This window comes from Anomalospiza imberbis, chromosome 19 (genome assembly GCF_031753505.1).
Source record: "Anomalospiza imberbis isolate Cuckoo-Finch-1a 21T00152 chromosome 19, ASM3175350v1, whole genome shotgun sequence".
In the NCBI taxonomy this organism is placed as follows: domain Eukaryota; kingdom Metazoa; phylum Chordata; class Aves; order Passeriformes; family Viduidae; genus Anomalospiza; species Anomalospiza imberbis.
Window position 1 is genome coordinate 7,227,719 of NC_089699.1, and position 22,523 is coordinate 7,250,241.

At 41.4% G+C, this 22,523-nt stretch overlaps 1 protein-coding gene across 1 annotated transcript in view; it reads right to left on the bottom strand.

Moving 5' to 3' along the window:
- SEC14L1 (SEC14 like lipid binding 1) overlaps positions 1–22,523 on the bottom strand; it is a 40,741-nt gene that overhangs the window by 12,701 nt on the left and 5,517 nt on the right. Inside the window, exons 3-5 of the mRNA XM_068209397.1 lie at positions 3,613–3,762; positions 2,705–2,836; positions 117–245 (exon numbers count right to left, since the gene is read on the bottom strand). Of these exons, the coding sequence (XP_068065498.1) occupies positions 117–245; positions 2,705–2,836; positions 3,613–3,762 (411 nt within the window). The remainder of the gene's footprint in view (positions 1–116; positions 246–2,704; positions 2,837–3,612; positions 3,763–22,523) is intronic.

Sequence of the window (22,523 nt, forward strand, 5' to 3'; positions counted from 1 at the left end):
CAGGCCCTTAGCAAAGCAGCCCAGGTTTCTGAGCAGAGCAGCCTGTTACTTAGCAGCAGCCTCACTGTCTTTTGGTAACTTGGAGCCAGGCACATCCTTCCCAACTGCAGGCTCACCTTTTTAATATTGCTGGTGTATTGCTTCATGGCAATCTTTTCCACTGTGCTTTCAAAACCAAAAAAAGATTTGATATCCAGACTTGCCGACTGTTCAAAACAGGTCCAATCTTCATTGTCAGGATGAACCTACAATCAAAAGATCATACAGCTCAGTTACCCATTTAGGGTGTTTTGTCCCTCACAACATTTGAAATGTTTCTTGTTTTACAGGTTCACAGCAGTCAAAAACATTCAAGTGGAATTTGCAGTGTCTTGCTGGCCTTGATTCAAAGTTGGGAAGGGGCAGCACCAAAGGACAAAAAGCTGAGAAGCTTTTGGTCCCACAGCCCTTTTTTTTTTGGTCTTAACAAGGAAGGGGAGGGTGGAGAAGCACAAGTGCACCAGCCAAGAACCAGAGGAGTGCACATTTCTACAGTCTCTCAGTCTAGATAAGGGCTGGGACTGCAGGGTGTGTGTGGAGCAGGGTAAAAGCCTCCACAGGGAACTCTGCTGTGGCTCATAGCCCAGGGCCAGTTCAGCCAGGCTGAGCCCTGCAGCAAGGGCAGGAGCAGCACTCCCAACATTTCCCTGGGACAGCCAGAACACTGTTCCCACACTGACCTAGCAGGTACTTTAGCATTCTGCAGAATGAAAATTATTTTAGTTTGTTCTCCCATGATAATGCCACAGAAAGAAGTGCACACTCCTCACTCAGCTAACACCTTCCCTCTTAGCTTATCTCTTGCTTTACTGACATGATCCTGAAACAGACTTTTAGTTGGACTCCATTTTAAAGGGCTTTTCCAACATAAACAGTTCTACAATTGATGCTGACACTGTTACAAAAAAGCTGGTTTTTAAACTCTCTTCAGCTGAAATAGATTTGTTCAAGCAGTTTCTAGGCTGGGCTCTGAATTTGTCATTATCAAAACATCACAAAAGGCTGGATTTCTGAGCATGTAACTGACCTGATGCCTTAGGGTTCCCTTCCCCCTCAAAACATGCTTAATTTGACTAAGAACAGGATCAACACTTTATGAAGAGACAACTGCAGAAAAAAAACCCCTTTTACCTTAATTTTCTGTTTCTACATTAGGGAATGGGAGGTACAGGAACAGCTTGTGCAGCCTCAGTAAGTACAACTCATAATAACATCATTTAAGAATCTTCCTGTATTTTCATAGATTCAATTATAAGTTACCTTTAATAAAAGTGAACTTTTAGAAACAATTTATTATTCTATTAAAAACCTGGTTTTGTATTTACCTAATTTCTCAATTGAGTAGAGCAAATGGGCATAGAGAAGTGCTGTGTTTTGTACATATTTACCACACACACTTTTCTGTACAGCATTTCCCCTGTTTAAACAGAGCTTTCACATAAAAACTGCAGGTAAGTGGAAGAGTATTCTTAAATCTACCCTGGAAGCTATGGCAGAAATAATTATAAAAATATTAGATAATAGTGTCAAGTGGGTTTGGCACACAGTGATCTTTTAACCACAGGTTAAACACAACAGAAAATGTTATGACCTAGAAAGAGTGCGACAATACAGATAAATCAGTCACATTTGTTAGCTCTGACCTGGCCTTTAACATCAATTTGAAGCTCTACAGCTACAGCACATGCTGTAAGAGCCCATGAGGGTGAGCTGAGTCATTCAGAAATAAACCATGAGCAGAGCAGCAGGCCTGCCACCAGACTCCTCTGCATCAACATTTGCACTGAAGACCAAGAACAATGAAAAAAGGTAGGTTAAAACATAGCTGACTCAGTGAACTCCTGTCTGAGCTGAGCAGAAGGCAAATCAGCTGAACTTTCCTCTGGCAGTTCTTTCAGGGTGTCAACAGCCTCATCAAGTCCCACACTGCTGCTACAAAGCACAGATTTGCCTAAACAGAGCTGTCAAACACAGCAAATTAAGTTGTGTTCTGCTCTCTGAGATGATGCTCATGCAAGAGGGTGCCAAACATGTCTCAGTTCTTGAGGCAAGTGTATTACATTTAACACTAACAATTATCACTAAGGGCAGTGTGTTGGTGCTGGATTAAGCTCTTTTCCTGACCCAGAGATGGGGTAACTGAGAGGTGTTTTAAAAACTTTCATTCCATTTTCAGTCTCATTTGAAGGGTGAGACAATACAGATGTTATAATTTACGCCATCACAATCAGAAGCCAACTATTTCTTAATTACAACACATTATAAGCATTTCTTGGCCTATCAGCTTTTGCCACACCATGCTGTAGATGCCTTAAACCCAATCATCTAAAATTACCCCTTGTGGTCCTACTCCAATGCATCTTTCATGGTTCTATTTCTCCAGAGTCTCAGGTCTTTTTTGTAAGGCCATCCTTGGAAACTTGTTTCTAGTTCCATTTCTCTCTCAACAATGTCTGTCCTATTCCATGGCATTTCTAAGTCAGCATTTCTTATCTCGAGGTTTGCATACAGACGCATGCATTCTCTACAAATTCATTTCCCACATGTTGGTTATTTTTTCTTGCAAGGCAAAAGCCAGGAACAATCCAAGCTCTGTTTGAGTCCTGAGATCTGAACAGTGTCTTGGCTCCATCTGCAGCCCCACCAAGGGCCTGTTGTTACTCACTGTGTAGGAGCAGTGCTCATTAATGATGACTCTGTTAGAGAAGGTTTCATTGTAGGCTTCTATATGCAGAGTCCTTTCTCGCCTGTTCAAAGAGTTCTTCTGGACAAAGTAGACGTAGTCCACTCCTGCAATCTGGGGAAGAGGCACAGATTCTGTTAAGGTACATGTCTTAGGTTGGAAATAGGGGTATTCTATTCCCATCTGTCAGAGGGGGGGCAGTTCTGTCTGTTCACTGGGCAGTTTGCTTTATCTCTCCCACACCCAACCCTCCCTCCAGGAGATCTCTTCTGTCCATGGCCAGTGAGTGTCCCTGCATGGCTGAGAAAATTCCATCATCCATGGGGAGAGGCTCTGCCCAGGGGAGGAGCCAAGCATTCCTACCTGGATCCAATCTGACTCCTGCAGCACCACAGCAGCCTTTGCCCACTGCATTCCCAGAGGAGCAGCTTTCTTCCCCACTGCATTCCCAGAGGAAGCCCAGGCCCATCCACACCAGCCCTGGAGCTTCAGAGGAAAACTCCAGCCTTGTGCAGGATCCCTGCTCCAGCAGAAGCACAGCTGGCACTGCAGGAGGGCTGAGCCACCATGGGATGGGACTGCTGCCACCACCCTGACCCACAGGCTGCCAGGGCCTGCTCTGACTCTGGCAGTGTTTTTTTTATTTGTACTATTACATTTGTATTTTTAGTTTTCCTAATAAAGGACCGTTATTCTTATTCCTGTATCTTTGCCTGAGAGCCTTTTAATTTCAAAATTATAACAATTCAGAAGGAGGGGGTTTACATTTTCCATTTCAGGGGAGGCTCCTGCCTTCCTTAGCAGACACCTGTCTTGTCAAACCAAGACAGTACAGCACTCAGGTGAAGGGATATCCAGAAGTACAAACCAGGCACTTCAAAGCTCATCACCTTTTTCAGCAGCCGTGGTGCATCGATGTCCAGCTTGCAGCGCCGCTCAATCACGTGGATGGCCTCATCCTCACTCTTGTACTCGTTTACAGTGTCACTGGCTACAAACATGGGGATCAGAGGGCACGTAGGAAACCTCCTTTCATATGCCTGTCATGATGGAAAGAGAACAAACAATCATCACCATTAATTCCTGAGGGTGTGCAGAGTTCCTCCAGCATTTGGAGGCTCAATGCCCTTCAGAGCTTCCATGGAAGGGGCCGAGCCTTCCTGAATCCACCTTACAGCTGGAAGGGTCACAGTGCATTCCAAACAATCCATTTATTAATGTGTTCCTTGCCAGTTGGCAGTTTCTAAACCACACAAAATAACCCATTCCTCCCCTCCCTCTGAAAAGGAAGTTATTCATTCTGTACCATGACAACCCCCTTGATACCAGGAAAATCAGACCCTCCAGTTCTAAAATACCACAAGACAAAACAATTATGTCTTGGATTAAAAAAAACCACTTACTAATTACCGGTGTTTCACCAAACTGTCTAGAGGGATTTCATACAGCTCCCCAAGGTCTAATAAAAACATTTCAAAAGCTATTTCTTAAGCTAATAGAGATCTCAAGCTCCCTAGGCACAGAATGTTCCTAATGATTTCACTGCAGTTTATCAGTTCCCAGTTTTGTCCAACAACAGTCAGTCTAATACAATGAGCTCATTTCACACTTCTGAAAATGTAAAACTTCTTGCAATAATGCAGAACTAGCAACAGCTTTGATTTTGGTTAAAAAACAGTCACATAAATTATTTCATCCCTTAAATACTTGACACAAAGAAAAGATGGTATTAAATCAGATGTCAACAGGAGAGTTAAGGATTTGAGATCAGTAAAACAAGTAAGAGGAAAATGGGTGATATCCCCACTAGCAAACTTGTTGAATTTTGATTTTAAAAACCACTGTGGCTGGAGAATACAAGGCAGCTCTTTTTTTTTTTTTTTTTCACAGTCTCTGATGTATCTCTGCTTCTCTTTGGCTTTTTTTTTTTTTTTTTGTCCTCATGGGGTAGCAGTGAAGCAACTAATTCTTTAGCCTGCTTTCCATATTGTGAATTCCTTCATTTCTGCTACTATAAGAACCTCATTGGCTTTGGTGAAGAGGTAGGGTTTTGCAAGATGTCCCAATGCAGAAGAAAGCTTAGATAAAGTAAATCTGAGAGAGCATCATGAAACAAATCTTTAAAGGAGGTAAAATATCCACTCTATCCTTTTAGATGATTTCAACTACTCTGAAAACAGCTGGGCTGCAGCACCAACAGGGAGAGGGTGGGGAACAAAACAAGCAGCAGCTGCACAAAGTATGCAATGGTGGGGCTGGAACAGAAAAGGTCTCTTAGTTCTCCCTATAGAACAATTAAAATACTTCAGTTTATTACCAGTGTTCAAACCTAGTTTGAAGGCAGTGTTACTATGGTGACAGTGGTGTGAGGCACTAAAACAGTGTCAGCTTTTTTCCCCTTGTGCATATTTTTAAACCGTTTTTGCAGTATGACTGTCCTGAGTTCATAAAGCCGCTCTGTAAGGCAGCAGAAGTGCAGCCAGGGAAGGGGTCACACACTCCCTGCTCCAGAGCTCATCCGTGCACAGCTGGCTCGGTTTGACTGAAGAGCAGCAATCATTCCTGGGCTCAGAGATGTGCGCACAGCAGCAGGCACACAGCATTGGTGCTGTAACACAGCAGTCGGCACTGGGGGAGAAAATCTTTCACAGCTCCGAGACAAAGGGAGGATGGGTCCTATTAACATGGAACAAGAAGTTTCTTTTGACATGTTGGTATGGCAAAGAAGCTTTATTTCTTTTACAAGGCTCTTGTTCTGGACAGAAGGCTGTACATTTTAGTTGCTCATGAGTAGCTCAGCACTCTCCCTGAAAAAGTGTCAGCATTCTTCATCAATTAATCCCTATTTTAACTGCAATGGCTGTAGTTAAATGTTATTGAAGTCAGAAAAAGAAAACATTTCTAGAGGAAGCAGAATTTAGAAGCATTTCTCATTTTCACATTGCTTCATTTAATACTTTTATTTTGAGGACCTTATGTTACAATTATTTTATAGACAGGAAAGCAAGGGCAGCAGATATCTAATAGGTAGGTTTCTAGTAGGTATCTATTTTTCTCACTTTTTTCAAAGTCTTTTTTTTACCTTTGGATGACAAGTTTTCCCCATCTGAATAGCCCCCTTTATGCCAAAGCTTTTGCAAGTCTCCTGCATTGCACATATTGACACTTTTTCCATCTTAGTCCTCCAAACACTTCATGTTTGCCCTGTGAACATTTGCAATTCAGAGCATTACCTGCTCCTGAACTGTGAACAAAAAAAATGCCCAAGAAGAATGTGTTGTTTTAAATGGCAAGACTGAATTGAATGTGTTCAATTTGGAAGAGAATGAAATAATTATCTGCCAAAAGCTGGCACGCTGAATGCTCACAGCAAAGTACTTGAGGGTTTCCAAGAGATTAACAGCAACTCAGGATTCTTTCTCCCTATAGAGAACATACACAGAGAAAACTGTTCATAGTCAATTTTACTGGGCTCTTAAATCAGATTTTATTTATGTCCCACTGCTAATACATCCTTGTAATGCACCATTCCTCAGCACAGCCCAGTTGGAATAAATAAAATAACCATGGCCACGTCAAAATATTCAATCTGCTTCAAGCACGGCTGTGTCTTCCACAAGGGACAAACTGCACTTTCACAGCGCAGAGGGGGCAGGAAAAAGCTGCTAAAGGCTACAGGACACTGACACATCTTTCACCATGAACCAACACAGCACAGAAAGAAAACCTGTAATTTGTGGTCCAACACAGCAAGAGCCACGTGAGGCAGAGCAGCACATGCATGGCCACGACTGGAGCTATTCAAGGAGCATAAGAAAAGTAAAGAAAGATCAAACACTGCTTTTATTTTCCAAGAGAACTGGAGGGAGTTTGCTGCATTATTGAAGTGTTTTGAACCAGAAATTTTGTCTCAAATCCAGTTTTGCAGACAGGAAATAACTGAACTGCATGATGCAGTATTCCTCCAGCAGGCTGATAAAGCAGTTTATTATAAAATATTGCTCCTTCCTTGTATGACAGTGTTGTGGTGAAACCTGGACAGATGGGTCTCTCTTCACAAATAAAATCAGATATTCCACACCTTTGTCTCAGTGTTCCAATTTCACTGTACAGATACAATGAAAGACAATTAGTTCCTCAAAGGAGAAGCAGCTGCAGAAAATCCAGAAGGGCTCCATGCAGGAGTGAAATGCTGGTGCTGTAGGACTAAATGCACCCAGGAATGGTGCTTCAAGGACGTGACACTGTTACTGTCATATTTAACACACAGGGTGTGTGGAGACTGACACAGAGCACAAGGCAAAAGCACAGATGTGCTCATCCCCAAAATTCTGCAGCTGCTGCTGGGCTTAACACGAAGTCACAACACCTCCGTGGCTGAGACACCTGTGTACACGTCTTGCAAAAAGTGATTTTGAGCCTGCAATTCTGCAGTTCCTCAATAATGTACTTTTACATTTCCCACCAGCCTCTGGAACATTTGTGTATTCTGATCCATTAGAAGCTGCATTGTACATCAAGAAAAACAGTCTGGTGAAGCAGCTTGAACCACAAATTTAGCTTTCTTAAAGCATGTTAACAGCGAGAGCACTGACAAGCATAATTTCAACCAAAATAGCACTGACATAAAGCTTCCTTTCCAACTGCTTCCCTTAGCAACTCATGTTCAGAGTAGAGTCAAAATAACAGGATTTATTCCACTTTTATCCTTGCTAGTATTTCAGCTGAGTGTGAAGACATGAAAGCAATTCAGAAGTCAGACTATTTTAAACCCATTGCAGTTGTTGTTCATAGCCCAGGGAATTGTACTTGCTGCCACGGCCCTTAGATTTTGGAATTCTAGTATCAGGAATAACAAGTTTCTTTCAAAATACCACCATTAAAACAGCACTTAGGTATGACCCCCCCAGCCCAGTTTTCAAAGATTTCTGCCTTTTTGCTTCTCAAACCATGCCTAGGGCTAATAAAATACCTTGATAATAAGCATGTGCTCAGTCCTCAGTAGGGAGAGCCAGTCATTCATGCAAATAAATTACTCAGTTTCTCTGGCCAGATTATGATATTCCCAGTCTCCTGCCTTCCAGGACAGGGATTATTTAGTATTTCCATTAAATGACTCAAAACTAACTTGTACACTTTAAAAAAGAAAAAAAAAATATTCCAAGCAATCTTATGCTATGCTGTTTTAGTAGGTGAATCCTCCAAATAAAAGTATTAAATGAAGCAATCTGAAATGAGAAATTCTAACCTGGTGAAATACAGAGGAATTTCAATTACCATTTGGAAAATTAAGCATATTGAGTGCTTTAACAGCTTAATGGCATGAATCAAGCTGTTAAGATGTTTTATTTCTTTTTGATGCTTTCTGTCCAAAATTACTGGCTGAGCAAGATTCCAAGAGCAGCACCACATTCTCCAAGGGCATCTCAAGAGAACCCACAAACAGATTCACCCTGGTAGTCCAATCTCATCTGCAACACTCGGTGCTAACTTCAATTTCTGCCTGCAGAGCCTGACCACGTGTGGGTACCAATGTGCAAGTGCATACCAAAGTTCACTGCGCTCCCCCTATCCACTTCCAGCATGGGGGATTTTCTGAATTATTCACAAACACAAGAAACAAGAAGGGTCACTGGAGCAGGATGCTGCCCTGGCTCCACAGGCTGCATTCCAGGAGCCCGATCATTCCTGCAGAGCACTGTATCCCTTCCTCCCCTTGCATTAGAGCACTGCAGATCAACAGGAAAAGCAGTGACCCATGGCAGGGCAACCAAGAGGTTTCAAATTCGTGGCAGCTGAACTTGAAAAGAACCAATTCTGGATTGTTTCTGGAACTCTCACAGATCAGCAAATAACTTTTCATGCCCTGTGTTCGGCTGTTCAGAGCTCTCTATCACTCCCTTCACAATAAATACGTATGTATAAAGATCATGACATTTGTTCAAAGCAGTATAAAAATCGTGAGACTTGAACAAAGCAGTGTGCCAGTGGCTCTGAGGGATGTCAGCTCACTTGGCAGTGATCAGCTCGGGGGCATGCATGCAAGAGAGCAGATGGTTACAGTGGATACACCTCAAAGAGCTCCAGAAATAGGGTTTTTGGTAAGGTAACACTCCCAGGCACTGGGAAGAGGGAATGTGAAGCAAACTGCACGTTTGGGAAGCACAAACATCATTAAGACACAGGTAGTCAGCTCTCTGGGAAGAGCGTCCTCTGTAAGGCCAGCTCTGCAAGGACAAGTCCTCCAAGGACACGTTCAGGCCCTGCTCCAGCAGCACAGCTGCCCTTGGCTTTGTGCAGAGACCTTTCCCTCAGAGCAGCTTCCACAGCAGCCCTTGCTCAGGAGGCTTAAGTGGTTTTTCTCTCCGTCGTGTTTTCACCTCATTAAATATCCTCATTTACAAAGAGAGGAGTTATTCTCTTATTGCTGGGAAACAAAGGCTGGTTGGCAAGCACTCAGTTCTAGAACTCTCTCTGGAAAAGATGGAGAAGGCTTTAGTTACACAGACTACAGCTGGGGCTTGTGGGGACTACAGACAACCCAGCAGGGTCAGGCCTGTCAGTGAATGGCTGGGTATCATCTAAACAAAAATTTCCTTTATGTACCATTTCTGGTCCTCAACAAATATGAAGTTGTTTAAAATCCTTTGACTTCTCTGTAAATCTTAGCACAGTCTATGCCATCAAGATATGACTAGTCAGAGTGTAAAGAACACTACGACTTACTTTAAATGGGAAAAAAAGAAAACACTAAGCCTTCCACTGCAATTTCTACTTTATAAAAGTGTTTAAAAGTGTTCAAATAGAACTGGAAGAAATACATTATAGCTTTTCCAGAAAGATTCACCAATGGTGAACCTGCTGGCAATCAGAGCAAGATCAACAAACAAAATGTTTGCTTAACAATTTATCATTAAACTGGAGTAAGCAGTTAGAAAGTACATCAGGAAATACCTCGTGTGGAAGCAATTTGAATTAAAAATTCTAACTCTTCACCTGAAGGAGAGCTACTGCAGAGATTTTAAGAATTAAGATAGATGAAGCAGGCAGCAAGCATTCATTAAAAAGGAAGGCTCTGTTCCATCTTGGTTTGTTATAAGAGAAACTAAATCACAATGCCCCACATTCAAATATACCTTTGTTTAAATACTTTCATTTTGCAACAGGAAAAAGCTCTTCCACTCCATGCAGAGCAGAATTCCACAGAAGAGAGGAAAATCCTGCCTTTCCAAGCAGAGCTGTACTTGGGCAGGGTGTGAAGAGCAGAGAGCTGGCTCCATCTGAGAGCCATGCGGGCAGCTCTGAAGGCACAGCTGCTCTGTGTACATTCCAAAGGATTCCCAAAATGAGAGCTGACATTCTCCTGGCAAATGAGAGTGGACCCTTACTCTAAGCTACAGGAAAAAAAAGTTGCACAATTCTCCTTTCTCCCCATCACACCTTCCTACAACTGCATCCTGACCTTATTTTGCTTTGTCCTTCCATTACAGTCCAAAAAAGCATTTTTACCCTGGAATGGCATGAGTCATTCAAAAACACAATAGATTGTCTTCACCCACTGTTCTGGTACAATGAAATTTGGCCATCTCAGTATTAATGATGGCTATTAAGTGTCTCCAAGATAAAATAAATAACCCTTCTGTAAGTTACACCAAAAAATCAATAGGACAAGTCAATATTGCTAAGACAAACATTCTGCTCCATTTTAGAGACTAAAGAGTTCCTGTTTACTACACGAGTGTAAGAAGTGACCTAGAACTTTCTAATTAAATGATCTTTAGTGCATTAAGAGTGTAAATTTACAGGATTGTTCATATCCAGTCTTCCAAAGAAAAGCATTCCCAAATAATTGCCCCAAATGGCCCAGCTCCTTCTGCTTTGCAGAAGTACACTCCCACCTTAAAGTTCAGAAACAATGGAGTTAATCTAAATTTTTCATAAAGGAGGCTGTAAAAGTTTTATATAATTATGCATCAAATCCTTGGACTACAATTACAATGGCTTTTTTGTTTTTGAAGTTCTGAGGTTTTTTTTTTAATAGACCACACAAACACACTATTAGACAAGTACCAACAAGAATCTACTTTGCACAGATGTTGTTCATGAGTTGTAATTGAAGGCTAATTATTTCTCAAACAGCAAGAGAAGCAATCTTGAAAAACAACTTTGGATGCTCTCCAAGGCAGAGATCAGAGCTTTCAGGTTGAGTATCTGGAAAGAGAAATTGTCAGTGGTTCAAAAACTTACTGCAGTGTGGTATCAGATTCTTCAAATGCTTTATTTATAATACTGCACTGAAGTGGTGCTCAAATTTACAGCCCAGGTCTACATCTCTTCTTCTCAGAAGATCCAGGAGAGACTTCCCACACTGACTGAGTCCTGACCTCCCAGACATTACAGAGCCCTGTACAGTCTCTAGGCACTCCCTGGGCTTCCAACACCCACAGATGTTAAATAACCTGTGCTCTAAGCTGCCCTTACACCCAACAAACACTGAAGGTCACAGCAAAACCTTTTCATTAACACCACTAGGGCTTCCCGGGACTTGTTCAACCATGAAGTGCTACAAGGTTCTTTTCCGTATCTTTGTCTCAAGAAAGCATCTGAAAGCATAACTGGCTTAGCAGTCAGCAAATTGAGCTTTCTCAGCTCACCTCTCCTTCTGTGGCATGGAAATGAAATTCCTGAGAAATTCTCCATGAAAGCAGGAGTTGAGGTGAATAAGAAAACATCTATTTTCCTGGCACTTTTTACCAAAGTCATTAATTCTTGCCCTCAATAGCTCCTCTGTCACTCAGGAGTCCTGCATGGAAGAAAAGGTTTTATTAAGTGTACAGAAAAGCATAATCTCTACTTGTCCTTGTCTTCTCTTGGCGCCTAGACTTGTTTAAGGGGTTCTCTTGATTTAGTCAGGTTTCACTGGAAAGGATTTCAGGCTCTACACTGCTATGAACAACCCACTTGTGCCTTGTGAACATCCATAAAGAAAGAGGAAGAAAGGATGAGCAGATTGATTCTAACACATTTAAATTCACCTCTAGCCTAACTATATAAAGCCTCATATTTTATTACTTCCTATAAAAAGAAGAGGGCAAGACTGCTCTGTCCATTTTTATATTTAGCTGTATTAGAAGCCCACAGCACTTTCAAGTTAAGTAAATACCCAGTTAAGTTTCTTGCACATTTCACATAGACTCTACCTGTTAAAGTGATCTTGTCTGCAGTGGATGTCACCACTGAACAAACAATATCTATTTGTTCTACCAAATAGGTTAACAGCCCTACCCACATGCCAAGCAGGCAATTTGCTGCTCAAATCCTAGAAAAAACACAGCAAGAAATCTCTCAGCTTCACATCCATTCTGCAAATTCCTAAAAACAATGAGGACACTGCCCATAACCACTACAAAATAACCCAGTATGCAGACTAAACTCAAATTCAATAACTGCTTTGTGATCTTGTATGAAGGGCTTTGGTTCAGTAAATTAAAAATCTCTATGGAGACAGGAAACAGCACTGAAGTTCTCCTCATGCTTTGGCTCCACTAACTTACTCTGAGGCCATAAATATGTGGAGACAATTTTTTCTTGGTTCCTGGCTTCAAACAGCACTCACCACCACTCATCCAGAACACCAGGGATGTGCATGGGGAAGCAAAGCAACCTTTCAGAACAGAGCTTTAACTCCACACAGCTCTGCAGACACAATCCAGACTACTTCACACCTATTTAATCTCTTCCAAGTCTTCTGCAGCGGAAAAGGCACAGCTTCATGTTAAATTTTAGGCATAACTAGAGCTGATACACACAGCCAATCACAAAAATCATGAAATACCACTGAAATGGTGTTATAAAGGAAACTGCAGCTCACAGAGCGCTGCTTACACATCACACACCACCTTGGATTTCTGATAGCAGCATCTTTCATGTGTTAAACTGCTACAAAGCACTTCCAAGTGAAAGCAACTGCACCAACACACAAATACTGGCATTTCTGTTCCTCTCTGTGGTTCAGGCGGCATTTCCATGGTTAGTGTTGATCACTTACTGGCTTTAATTACATTCCAAATCCAGACCAAATGCATAGCTTGGCATTTTAAACAGCCCTAAAGACAACCCTGCAGGCCAGTTCTTGTGAGCTGGCTTAGAGGTGGAGTGCACTTGGAATCATAAACTCATTCTGGTTGGAAAAGACTTTAAGACCATTAAGTCCAACCATTAACCCAGCACTGCCCAGTCCACCCCTGAAAATACCACACAGCTCATTACATGCTCCAGGTCACAGCAAAATGTCACTGAAACTGGACAGATCTCCAAGGAAACTCAGCACAGCATCCACACCATCTTCCCAAAATTTGGTACCCATTTTACTTTGTCTTGCTTGTGTTTAAACTTCTTTCTTTTGAGGTCATCACACAGAGAAAGCATCAGGAGTCCAACTGAAACCAAAACATTCTTAGTGCACAAAACATGACCCCAGACCATGAGGACTTTGGGACATTATCTCAATTGTCAATCACAGGACACTGCAACAAATTCACCTCTGGTAGCTGCTGCACAGAATGTTTTAGAGAAATTCAGGCTAAGAATCAACTAGATAGGATTATGCATATTAGTGTCACTTCCAGGAACAGGATTTAGAACTGATTTTCTACTGCTGTTAAGTTACAGCAGACATCAAACCCTGCCTACTATCAAAAAGATAGTAACAATTTCAGGGGGAAAAAAGCACGTCTCCTTGTAGTGATTTTAAAAGTTTACACACATTTCAGAGTTTTAGATTACATTCTCTGCAAAGTAAATGTGAAGCAAAGAAGTGCTTGTTTTTCTACCAGCACACAAACCAGAAATCAAAAGGATTTCAGAGGCAGCTTATGGAAAGAATGCTCCATTTAGACAGCACCTGTAATTAAATACCAGTAAAACTGTCAGCTTATCCAAGGAAATACTTGAAAATATATGTTCATTAAGCATTCTTGACTAATCTGAGTTATACTAAAAAAAGCATAGATTCACTTAAGATGGCCCAAAACCAAAAGCAAGGAAGGGGATAGAAGCAAAGACAAAAAGCAGGAGCAAAAAAAGGAGTTTCTGGGGGACAGGAAGGTCTGCAGCAAACTTCCTCTGTATGGCAGCATAAGTGTGCTGGCTACAGAGCCAAGGAATCTCAGCCTCGGTGTTCAGGGTTTTCAAGCATGCCTAAAGTTACTTTACTATTTCATTAAAATAATTTAGGCCTTATAAATAAAGCAGGAGATTTAGAACAGTTTCTGTTCTAGGTAAGTGGAATTTTACTGGTAGTTCACTGTTGAGTTGTTCAACTGTGGTCACCAACTTAGCAGAGCAAGCAAAGAGCCTCTTTCTGCACCAGAAAGAAACAGCCAGACTCAGAAACCTCAGTTCTCATCATGGCTGGGACCAGTAAAGCCACCCATGCAGGCTCTTTCTACTCTATCCCCCTCAGTGTTCCCTTCCCATTCAACATCTGAGCATTTCCATTTCAAAAAAGTGCTCAGAGAAGTTTTAGCAGCAAAATTACAGGGGCCTCATGTTGCATGGAATGACACTGGAAGGGAACTGGCTCATAACTACTTGAAAACCACTCTGCTATACACAGAGATTCCATCTTCTTCCAGATAAAAATGAGATCTTTGATGATTTAATGCAATTTTATTCAAAGTTCTGATGGCAAAAGGTACACCAATTCAGCAGGTAGAACAAACTGGGGATAAAGGATGCAAAAGTATGTGAAGACAAGGGTTAACATTCTATCTTCTATCTGTAAAAGATGATCTTCAATAACCACAGACATGCCTCAACATGACTTTAATTTGAAGAGTGGTTACTTAAAACAGATCTGAGTCATCTATGGTTTGCTTAAATAAATTTGCACGGGTGGAATTCTGTAATAATTGATTCTTGTATGGGAACCTAATGTCCATCTTCAGAAGACACCTTAATATGAGGGCAGGTCAGAAGAGAAAGTGGACAGCCTGTGTTGGAATCAGAGTTACACTTGCTTTGCCTTCCAGGCACACACAAGAGAATCCTTCATTCTCCTCCTCCCTTTGGAAAGTCCAGAGAGCCCAAAGTGCCCAAGTGCGACTCCACTGAAGAGTGAGCAAGACAAACTTCAACTGCAGCCTCTGCACAATCTTGAAACACGAACCTCTAAAATGAGAAGCTGGAATAGAGAAGTCGGGCAAGTACTCCTTCCTCAAGAATAACAAAAGGTTATGGATAGAAAGCCCAACAACCATGCTGAATGCAAATAAAATAATGTTAATCTTCCTTTCCTTTGGAGTAAGCTGGGAAAGCCTGACCATTCAGGTTAGGCTGGCTTATGACTGAGAGGCCAAGATGAAATTGCTGGTTAGAAACCAACTGACATTGCTCTGGTCTAGGCTGAAGGTGGAACACCGAGGACACACTTCACAGTTATGCTGCTTCAAGCTGCTCTTCAACATACACAGATCTTACCTGGCCTCGTGGGGGCAACAATATATTCCCAGATGGACTTGCAATGTCACTGTAACTTGTTTGTATCAAATGCATTTGCAACACCACTGTATATTCGGAGAAAAATGCCTTCCCTGCCTGTGTTCCAAGCAAGACAGATGGAAATCAGTCTGGCCCAGAAGCCACGTAGCTCGGGGCACTACACTTTGTCTGACAGAATGTGCCCTGCAATTAAAGTCAACTTCAGTAGCTCCTCCGAGAGGAAACTTGGCTTCTGACCCCAATTGCACAGGACACGACTGTTTTGGCTCAAGGTTAAAGTAGTCTGGAGAAGAGGCTGACCTCCAAAAGAGCATCACAGCAAAGGCTGGAGAAGGGCCAGGAAAGCTTAAATGCCTGGAGACCGACATGTGATTACTGAGGAATGTGAGCTATTCCCAAGCACTTCCTAATTCTCTGCAACACTGGCAATACACAGCCCTTTACATTACACGGGAACATATCTTCCTGTGAATTTTTTAAGAGACGCATATAAAAACAACTGTAAATCATTAAGCTTGTCCTACCGTTTCTTCTAATTACCATTCCTTGTCCTACAGCAGCTGAACAATCACAAGCACACTCTGTGTTGCCAACAGGCATTTCACAGGCACAGGGTATTGTCACACTGAAAGCAGAATTTGGTGCTTGGCTTCCTCTTTCCTTTTCCAGTTCACAAAATTGCGTGTCTGGCTCCTCCGCAGTCAGTTTTTTAAAATTCAGCTGCAATCTCACTGTGTCCACTGAGGATCTATTTTTAGAACAGTCAAATATTCCTTGCTGCTCTATTGTACCACGCTTAAGCCTCACGTTTATGAGTCCTATAATTAGTATTCGTCACTTGTTTGGTCTTAGAATCACAGACACTTTCAATAAGAAGGTCTGTTACAACGTGTTTAACATCTGGAATATGTTAGGCTATTTTAAATAAAATTATTACTGTGCAGACAAAATCTAATTTATGAGTGGAGGAGGACAGGATGACTACAGCACTGCTACAGTGTGGGCACAGAATTCCTCATTAAACCATTGCCTGGGAGGTTAAAGACTTGTACTAGCACAAGGAAAAAAGTCTCCAGACTTCCCCCCCCTCCCAAGAAGGTTCAGTGAAACAGGTTTGACTTCATTGCCTCAGACTTCACCCACCAGGTTTTCATTTGGCCCAGAGGCAATTGGCCTCTAAGCACTGCACCAGTGACTTCCCTCTTCCAAGACTGTCAGTACCGTGAGCTTCAGCAGAAGAACACAAAATTCAAGATAAATAGCAAGGCCTTTGGTTTGGCTTTTGGACCAGCAAAATATCAACTGCCAGGTAGAGAGCAGCCACATTATGTTAAGCAAACCAATTAATAAGTTTTAAGTACATCATATTAAGTCTTGACCATTCACTAATGTCAATGGATGTCATCAAAATGCAGCATGATAGGGTCTGGAGCCTGCACACTGTTTATCTCAAGCTAGGAAGTGTAACAAAAAAATACCTGACATCCATGTCTGATGTATCAGGAGACCCTCAAAAGGTAAAAAACTGTGGTGGAAAACCAAGAGTACAGAGCAGCAATTCCTCACGTGAAATCATAAACTACTGAACTAACGAAGACCAGCACCATGAAAATGAGTCACTGAAGACCTGAGGGAGGTACCTGCCAGATCTAGGAGGGCAGGCAGCACAGAGAGCCTGGGCCAGGCTGTGCTGCCTCTGCTGACACAAGGAGCAGGAGGTGTGAGGCTGAGCAAGCTCTGCCAGGCTCGAGGGAAAGGATCCGTCTCTTGACGGAGCGTGTCATGAAGCACCAGCTCCTGCTGGAGGGTGTCACCACAGAGTTCACTGGGCTCCAGAAAGGATTGGAGCACAAGAAATCAAGCACATGGGATGTTATTCCTGACAACGGCACATTCTGGACCAGAAGGGCTGTCAAGACACGTTGCAGGAGGATGAGAGAGTATCCTAAGAGAGTGCTACCATATGTTTATCTCATTCCTATCCTCTCCCCTGGAGGCAGATACTGCCCTTGGCCACTGCCTGAAAGGCAGCACTAGCTAGAGAGGCCTCATGGCGCAATCCAGTTCTGTGCTTCTCATTAAGAGACTGAATAAAAATCCAAATTCATTGTCCAGATCTCAATAACCAGGTAATACCAGTGCAAGATCAATCACTGGCATGGTACAGCTTCTGCACCCCTGCATCTGCTCCCCAATAAAACACAATCAGAAAACACCACCTAGCTTCAAAAGATAAGCCAATAATAATACATTAAAAAAAAAACCAAAAAAATAGTAAAGAGTAATTTGATTCTTTTATAAAAAGAAATTAAAAGTCAGAGATAATAGACAATCACTTCTTTGTTCTTCACCCTCCTTTACAGCAAAGAAAGGCAAACAAAAGCATGAATCAGTTTAGTCAACACAGAACAAACAAGTTGAGGTGAAATTGCTTTAAATCCTGTTCATTACAACTTCAGTGGCTGTACCATGCACACCATGAAACACTTCAATAGAAATAAGTAATTTCATAGTGCCTTGAATTCAGTAATGAAGAACTTATCTACAAGCCAATGAATTGCACAGCAAAGAGAGTTTTGCAAATTATACAGTATAATTTACACACTGAATGAAATAACCTGAAAAAACAATCCTCTGGAAAGGCTCCTGCTGCCTGGTATGCCTGAACTGGACTGAATGTCTGTGGCATTTGAATTTTACACTAAATGAAGGGACACAATGCACACAAGAAAGGAAGTGCTCTCATCAGGAAGCTGCTTCCTTCTGCTGTGGCATAAACAACTCTAAATGGCACGTTGCCACCCTGACCATCACCAGGGAAATACTTATTTTCACAAAATGAGATCTATTATCGTCACATCACGATATGATCTAATACTACAGCAGCAGTAGGCACAGCAGAAAGTTATCAGACAGGCTGAGATGGTGAGGTTTGCAGAGCAGCTTTCAACTCCTGCACAAACTGATCTGCATATATTCCAAAAAGCATCCGTACTCAAGTTATGAGAGCATAACTACCAACAAAATGAAAACAGCTGTAATTATCCAGTAATCCATAACCCCACAGATTTAGATATTTAACTTCATCAATCTGACCATGACAAAACCTTGAAACAGTAATTTAAGAAAGCCCAAACAGGTATAATTAAGAATTAAAACAGTTTAAATAAAATTTTATTTTTAATGCAAAAGAGTATCTTCTCTTTGCTCCCTCCCACAATCTCTCTGCTGTTGGCGGAGTTAAAGGTGGTAGCCCAGTGATATTTTTCTTTTCAAATCTGCATATAAATAGAATCCAAAATTAATTATAATAAAGCAAAACCCAAGAGAAGTCCAAGACAGAAAATGCTCAGACGTGAAGTTTTATAAATGAATACAAAGCAAGACAGGCAGCCAGTCCATTCACATGTAATTGTTCCAGTACACAACATTTAATTTTCATTTTTCTGAAGCAAGGATAGAGCCCCCTTTATGCCAAAGCAACTCACAGAATCCACAACTCCAAACCATTAACAGCAATTTGCAAGTGCTTTGCACTGCTAAATAATACCTGAAGACTGCTGAATCAGGTTTCTAATGGCCCCTTCATTTAGTGTTACAGCAAGCAGCTTCTGCATTTTCCAAACTGCAGATCCCTGATTATTTCCCAACGGAATCGAGGGCTCCCAGGGTGCAGCCTTAGTGACAGATGCCCTGCTGACTCCTCTTTCTTGCAGCCAGCTGCCAGCAGCTCACCCACAGCACAGGGTGGGGGACGAGCACCTGCTCCCACAGGGGTGCTCAGCAGCCTTAAGGGAGCCCAGCGAGGAAATGGGGTTGACAAGGAATTTATCTTCTTTTTTTTTCCACGACAGCTCTGGCCCAGCACGTGTCCCTAGGCTGGCTTGCTGATCAACTTCGCAAGAAAGCAAGAGCAGCAGCCTGGTGCATCAGCTCAGCTACAATGGGAAAACACATTTTGGTGATATTTCTCTGACCCTTAGAGGTCATGAACCACAAGCTGAAAAACTTTGTGGACTGGGCTAAAATCAGCATGACTTGAGCAAAAGCCATGCAGAGAAAAGCCAAGAACTCGAGAGCTGCTGTCAAATTGCGATAGCTCACTGCTGGCTTGTGCTCTTTTGGCAGTGCTGCTCCACGCTGCAGTGGAGCCCAGAGGATGCCAGGCTGTCCTCCCAAGCCATGCTGCCACCAGCGTGGGTCCTTGGCAGGGCTCTGATCTCAGACACCACTGACTGACTGGTGATGGCTGAAAGCAGCTGCAGTTGGACTGTGAGAAAGTCAAATTATTAAACTACCTGTAACAGCCCTTACTTAACATTTTACATGAGCTGCTAACCTAACTCTATCACAAAAATGAAATAAAGTGTTAAATAATTCAGCTTAACGTGCTAGTTCTTCATTTAAAATATATGCACAGTATTTTTAAACTACATGAAAAAACTGGAAGACAAATTCACTTGGGAGAAAAGGAAATAGACCATTTAAGACCAACCTGTAATTAATTTCAACTTGAGCTAATTAACAGCTTTCCTTGCATATTCTCGGAAGATTCATTTTACATTCAGAATGCAACAGCTTAAAGATTCCATCACTGGCCTCCCTCCAGGAACATACTGACTCCAAACAAAGTTCAAAGCAAAAGCAATCCTGGTTACAGCAAATACCCCCTCAATTCTGGGTTCCAGATTCTGGACTCTGACTGAAAGTGATTTATGGGATTTCCTTGGGCAGCACAGACTGCCCAAGCAATATGAAAACACCTCATTCTGATCTCTAAGCAACCTCCGGCTTCTCACTGGATACGTTTTCTTAATCAATCCCAAAAATTCACCTTATCTCTTTCCCACATGGTTTTGAAGGCTTTTTCACATGCTTCGTACTGTCTAACCACACATAGACCATGAGCATGAAGTTATTATACCTTCTCCAGACTGTAACTGTAGAACCCTGAGTGTCCAGGACTCTGCAGGATGTGTAACCACTTCTTTCTGCCACATATTTAAGAGTTTTAACTCAAAGGCAACATCACTTGGCTGGATCAACAGATCCTGGAGCAGCACTTCACAGCAGAGCAAAAACACCTACCTGCAAGGGTGAAAAGCTTGGAGTGCTTTCAGAACAAAACACAAGAACTGTTTTGATACATATTTTCCTTCCTCTGACACCTTTCAGAGTGTGACAGTAGTGGTGGCTTAGCTTTTAAAGTGTAAAGGACTTGTTAAAAACTGACTCAAAGCATTTGGTGAACAACAGAACTGCAGCTGTCAGCTACAGTCAGGTCATGTGTTTGCCCAAAAAAAAACCCGCAAAAAAACCAAAAACAAACAAACAAAAAAAAACCGAAACAACAACAAAAAAATCCCAGGAAAACAAGCATGGAAGTAGCTAAGCAGGTCACGAAATAACACAAAATAACACACAAATTGCACTGTTAGCAGGCTGTAAGTAAATATTTTTCCATAGTGCTTAAGTGAACTCTCCCATTTGTTACCCACAGCTCATTCCAAACAAGTGGTCAAATAATCATTTCTCCCTACACCGTGTCTGACACAGGAATCACCACCATCATTTACCAGCAGTGAAACTGCAGGCATTTAATACAGATTCAGAAATCCCACACAAGCTCTGCTCCACCACAGCTTTACCAACACATTTCCAACAGCAACTAAGGCTGAGTTTTCAACAAAGACAGGAAGCAAAGCAGATGAGACTCAGAGAGTTCCACAGCAAAAGGGAAAATGGCTCACAGGTTTTGGGAGTAAACACTCAGATTTATTCCCTTCCCCAGGATTTAAGTATCCAGGACGAATTCTCAGCAAAGTACACTGCACCAGGGGAATAAAATACTCCTCTATATATTTAAAGCCTACTTTGTGCTTTCAAAAGCACTTGCAGAAGAGCTTCCTTTTCCTCACCAGCCTCTCAACCCCTCTTCACATGATGTGTGAAATGCATTTTTTCCAGGAAAACAAAATGAGATTGGAAGGAGTAAAAATGGTATTTATGAGCAGGTGTGGCACTTAGCTTGATACAGTTTGAATTTTTTTTTAAATTACTTTTTAAAGTAATAACTTTTCTAGTGAAATAATAGTGTACTGCTGATCAGGAAGCTCATTACTACCTAGATCAAGAGATTATACTTTGATTTGTCAACCTGGAAAAACAGATAATTTCTTTCTAATCTACTCTTATCACTGAAGTGTATTTATTCCATTTACAATCTTATTACTTACCTGTAATTTAGGGATACTTTAACTCATGAGATACACCTTAAGAACTGTTTTTTAGATCTATAAAGCCAAAGAGAGTCACCCTGATGTCCAAAAGCAGCAAATTTGAACCATTAAAATGATAATATAATCAAAGGCACTACACATTATACTTAATAGGAAAGATTCATGCTTGAGATAGTTCAGATAGTCCATCAGAACAGTGGCAAAATGCGAGACTGACTTTTTAAAATTCACATTATTTCTGAAACTAAGTAATTTTGACTGTAAATAGGACATTTTCTAAATGGGCTGAAGAGCAATACATTTTCCACAGAGCTTTCAGAAACTTAAAAAGAAGAATCCCGCTGGTCAATGGTTCAATCCAATCTGTGCTTTTTCAAACATCTTATTTATTTTCCATCTGCATAAATTCCACCCTTGAAATGCCATTGCAAGAGATTATTCATTATTTAAATTTACTTTGGAAATTAAACTCAAGGGGAATTATCTAAAGTATGTCAGACTGAAAATGAGCTGCGAATCTCCAAAGTTAATTTTAGCCTCATATGTATTAAGGAAGATTCAAGTTCTTAACTGCCTTTTAATATTAAGAACTACTTATTCAGCAAAGTCCCTATATTACTTTAAATGTAAACCTCTTTAAGCTAATATATAAAAAATTGAATCTGTAATCTTTAGAAGTTTTATAAAAGCAGCTTCTCAGTTTTTCTCCAGTATATTTAACCTTGGTAACTTGACAAGTGAGTCTAAGTAAACAGCCATTTTTCCACATTTCAGCTGCTTCCAGCATTACGTAAACTCTGAACAGGAGGAGAAGCAAAATTCTATTCAGTCTCCTGAACAGCTGTGCAAGCTGCTGCTCTGGGTGTTTTTTTAAATACATATCCACTAACACACAGAGATTCCAATAGGTTAATTATGACAGATATTCCACAGAGCAGCCAAAAATCATTATTTCAGCTTTGGAAACTATTTGGTGAAATCATCTGGCCTGGGTTAGGCGTGTCAGACTAAAGTGTGGTAATTTCTAGCCTATGATTCTAGAATCTTTTCAAGTTTAGGAA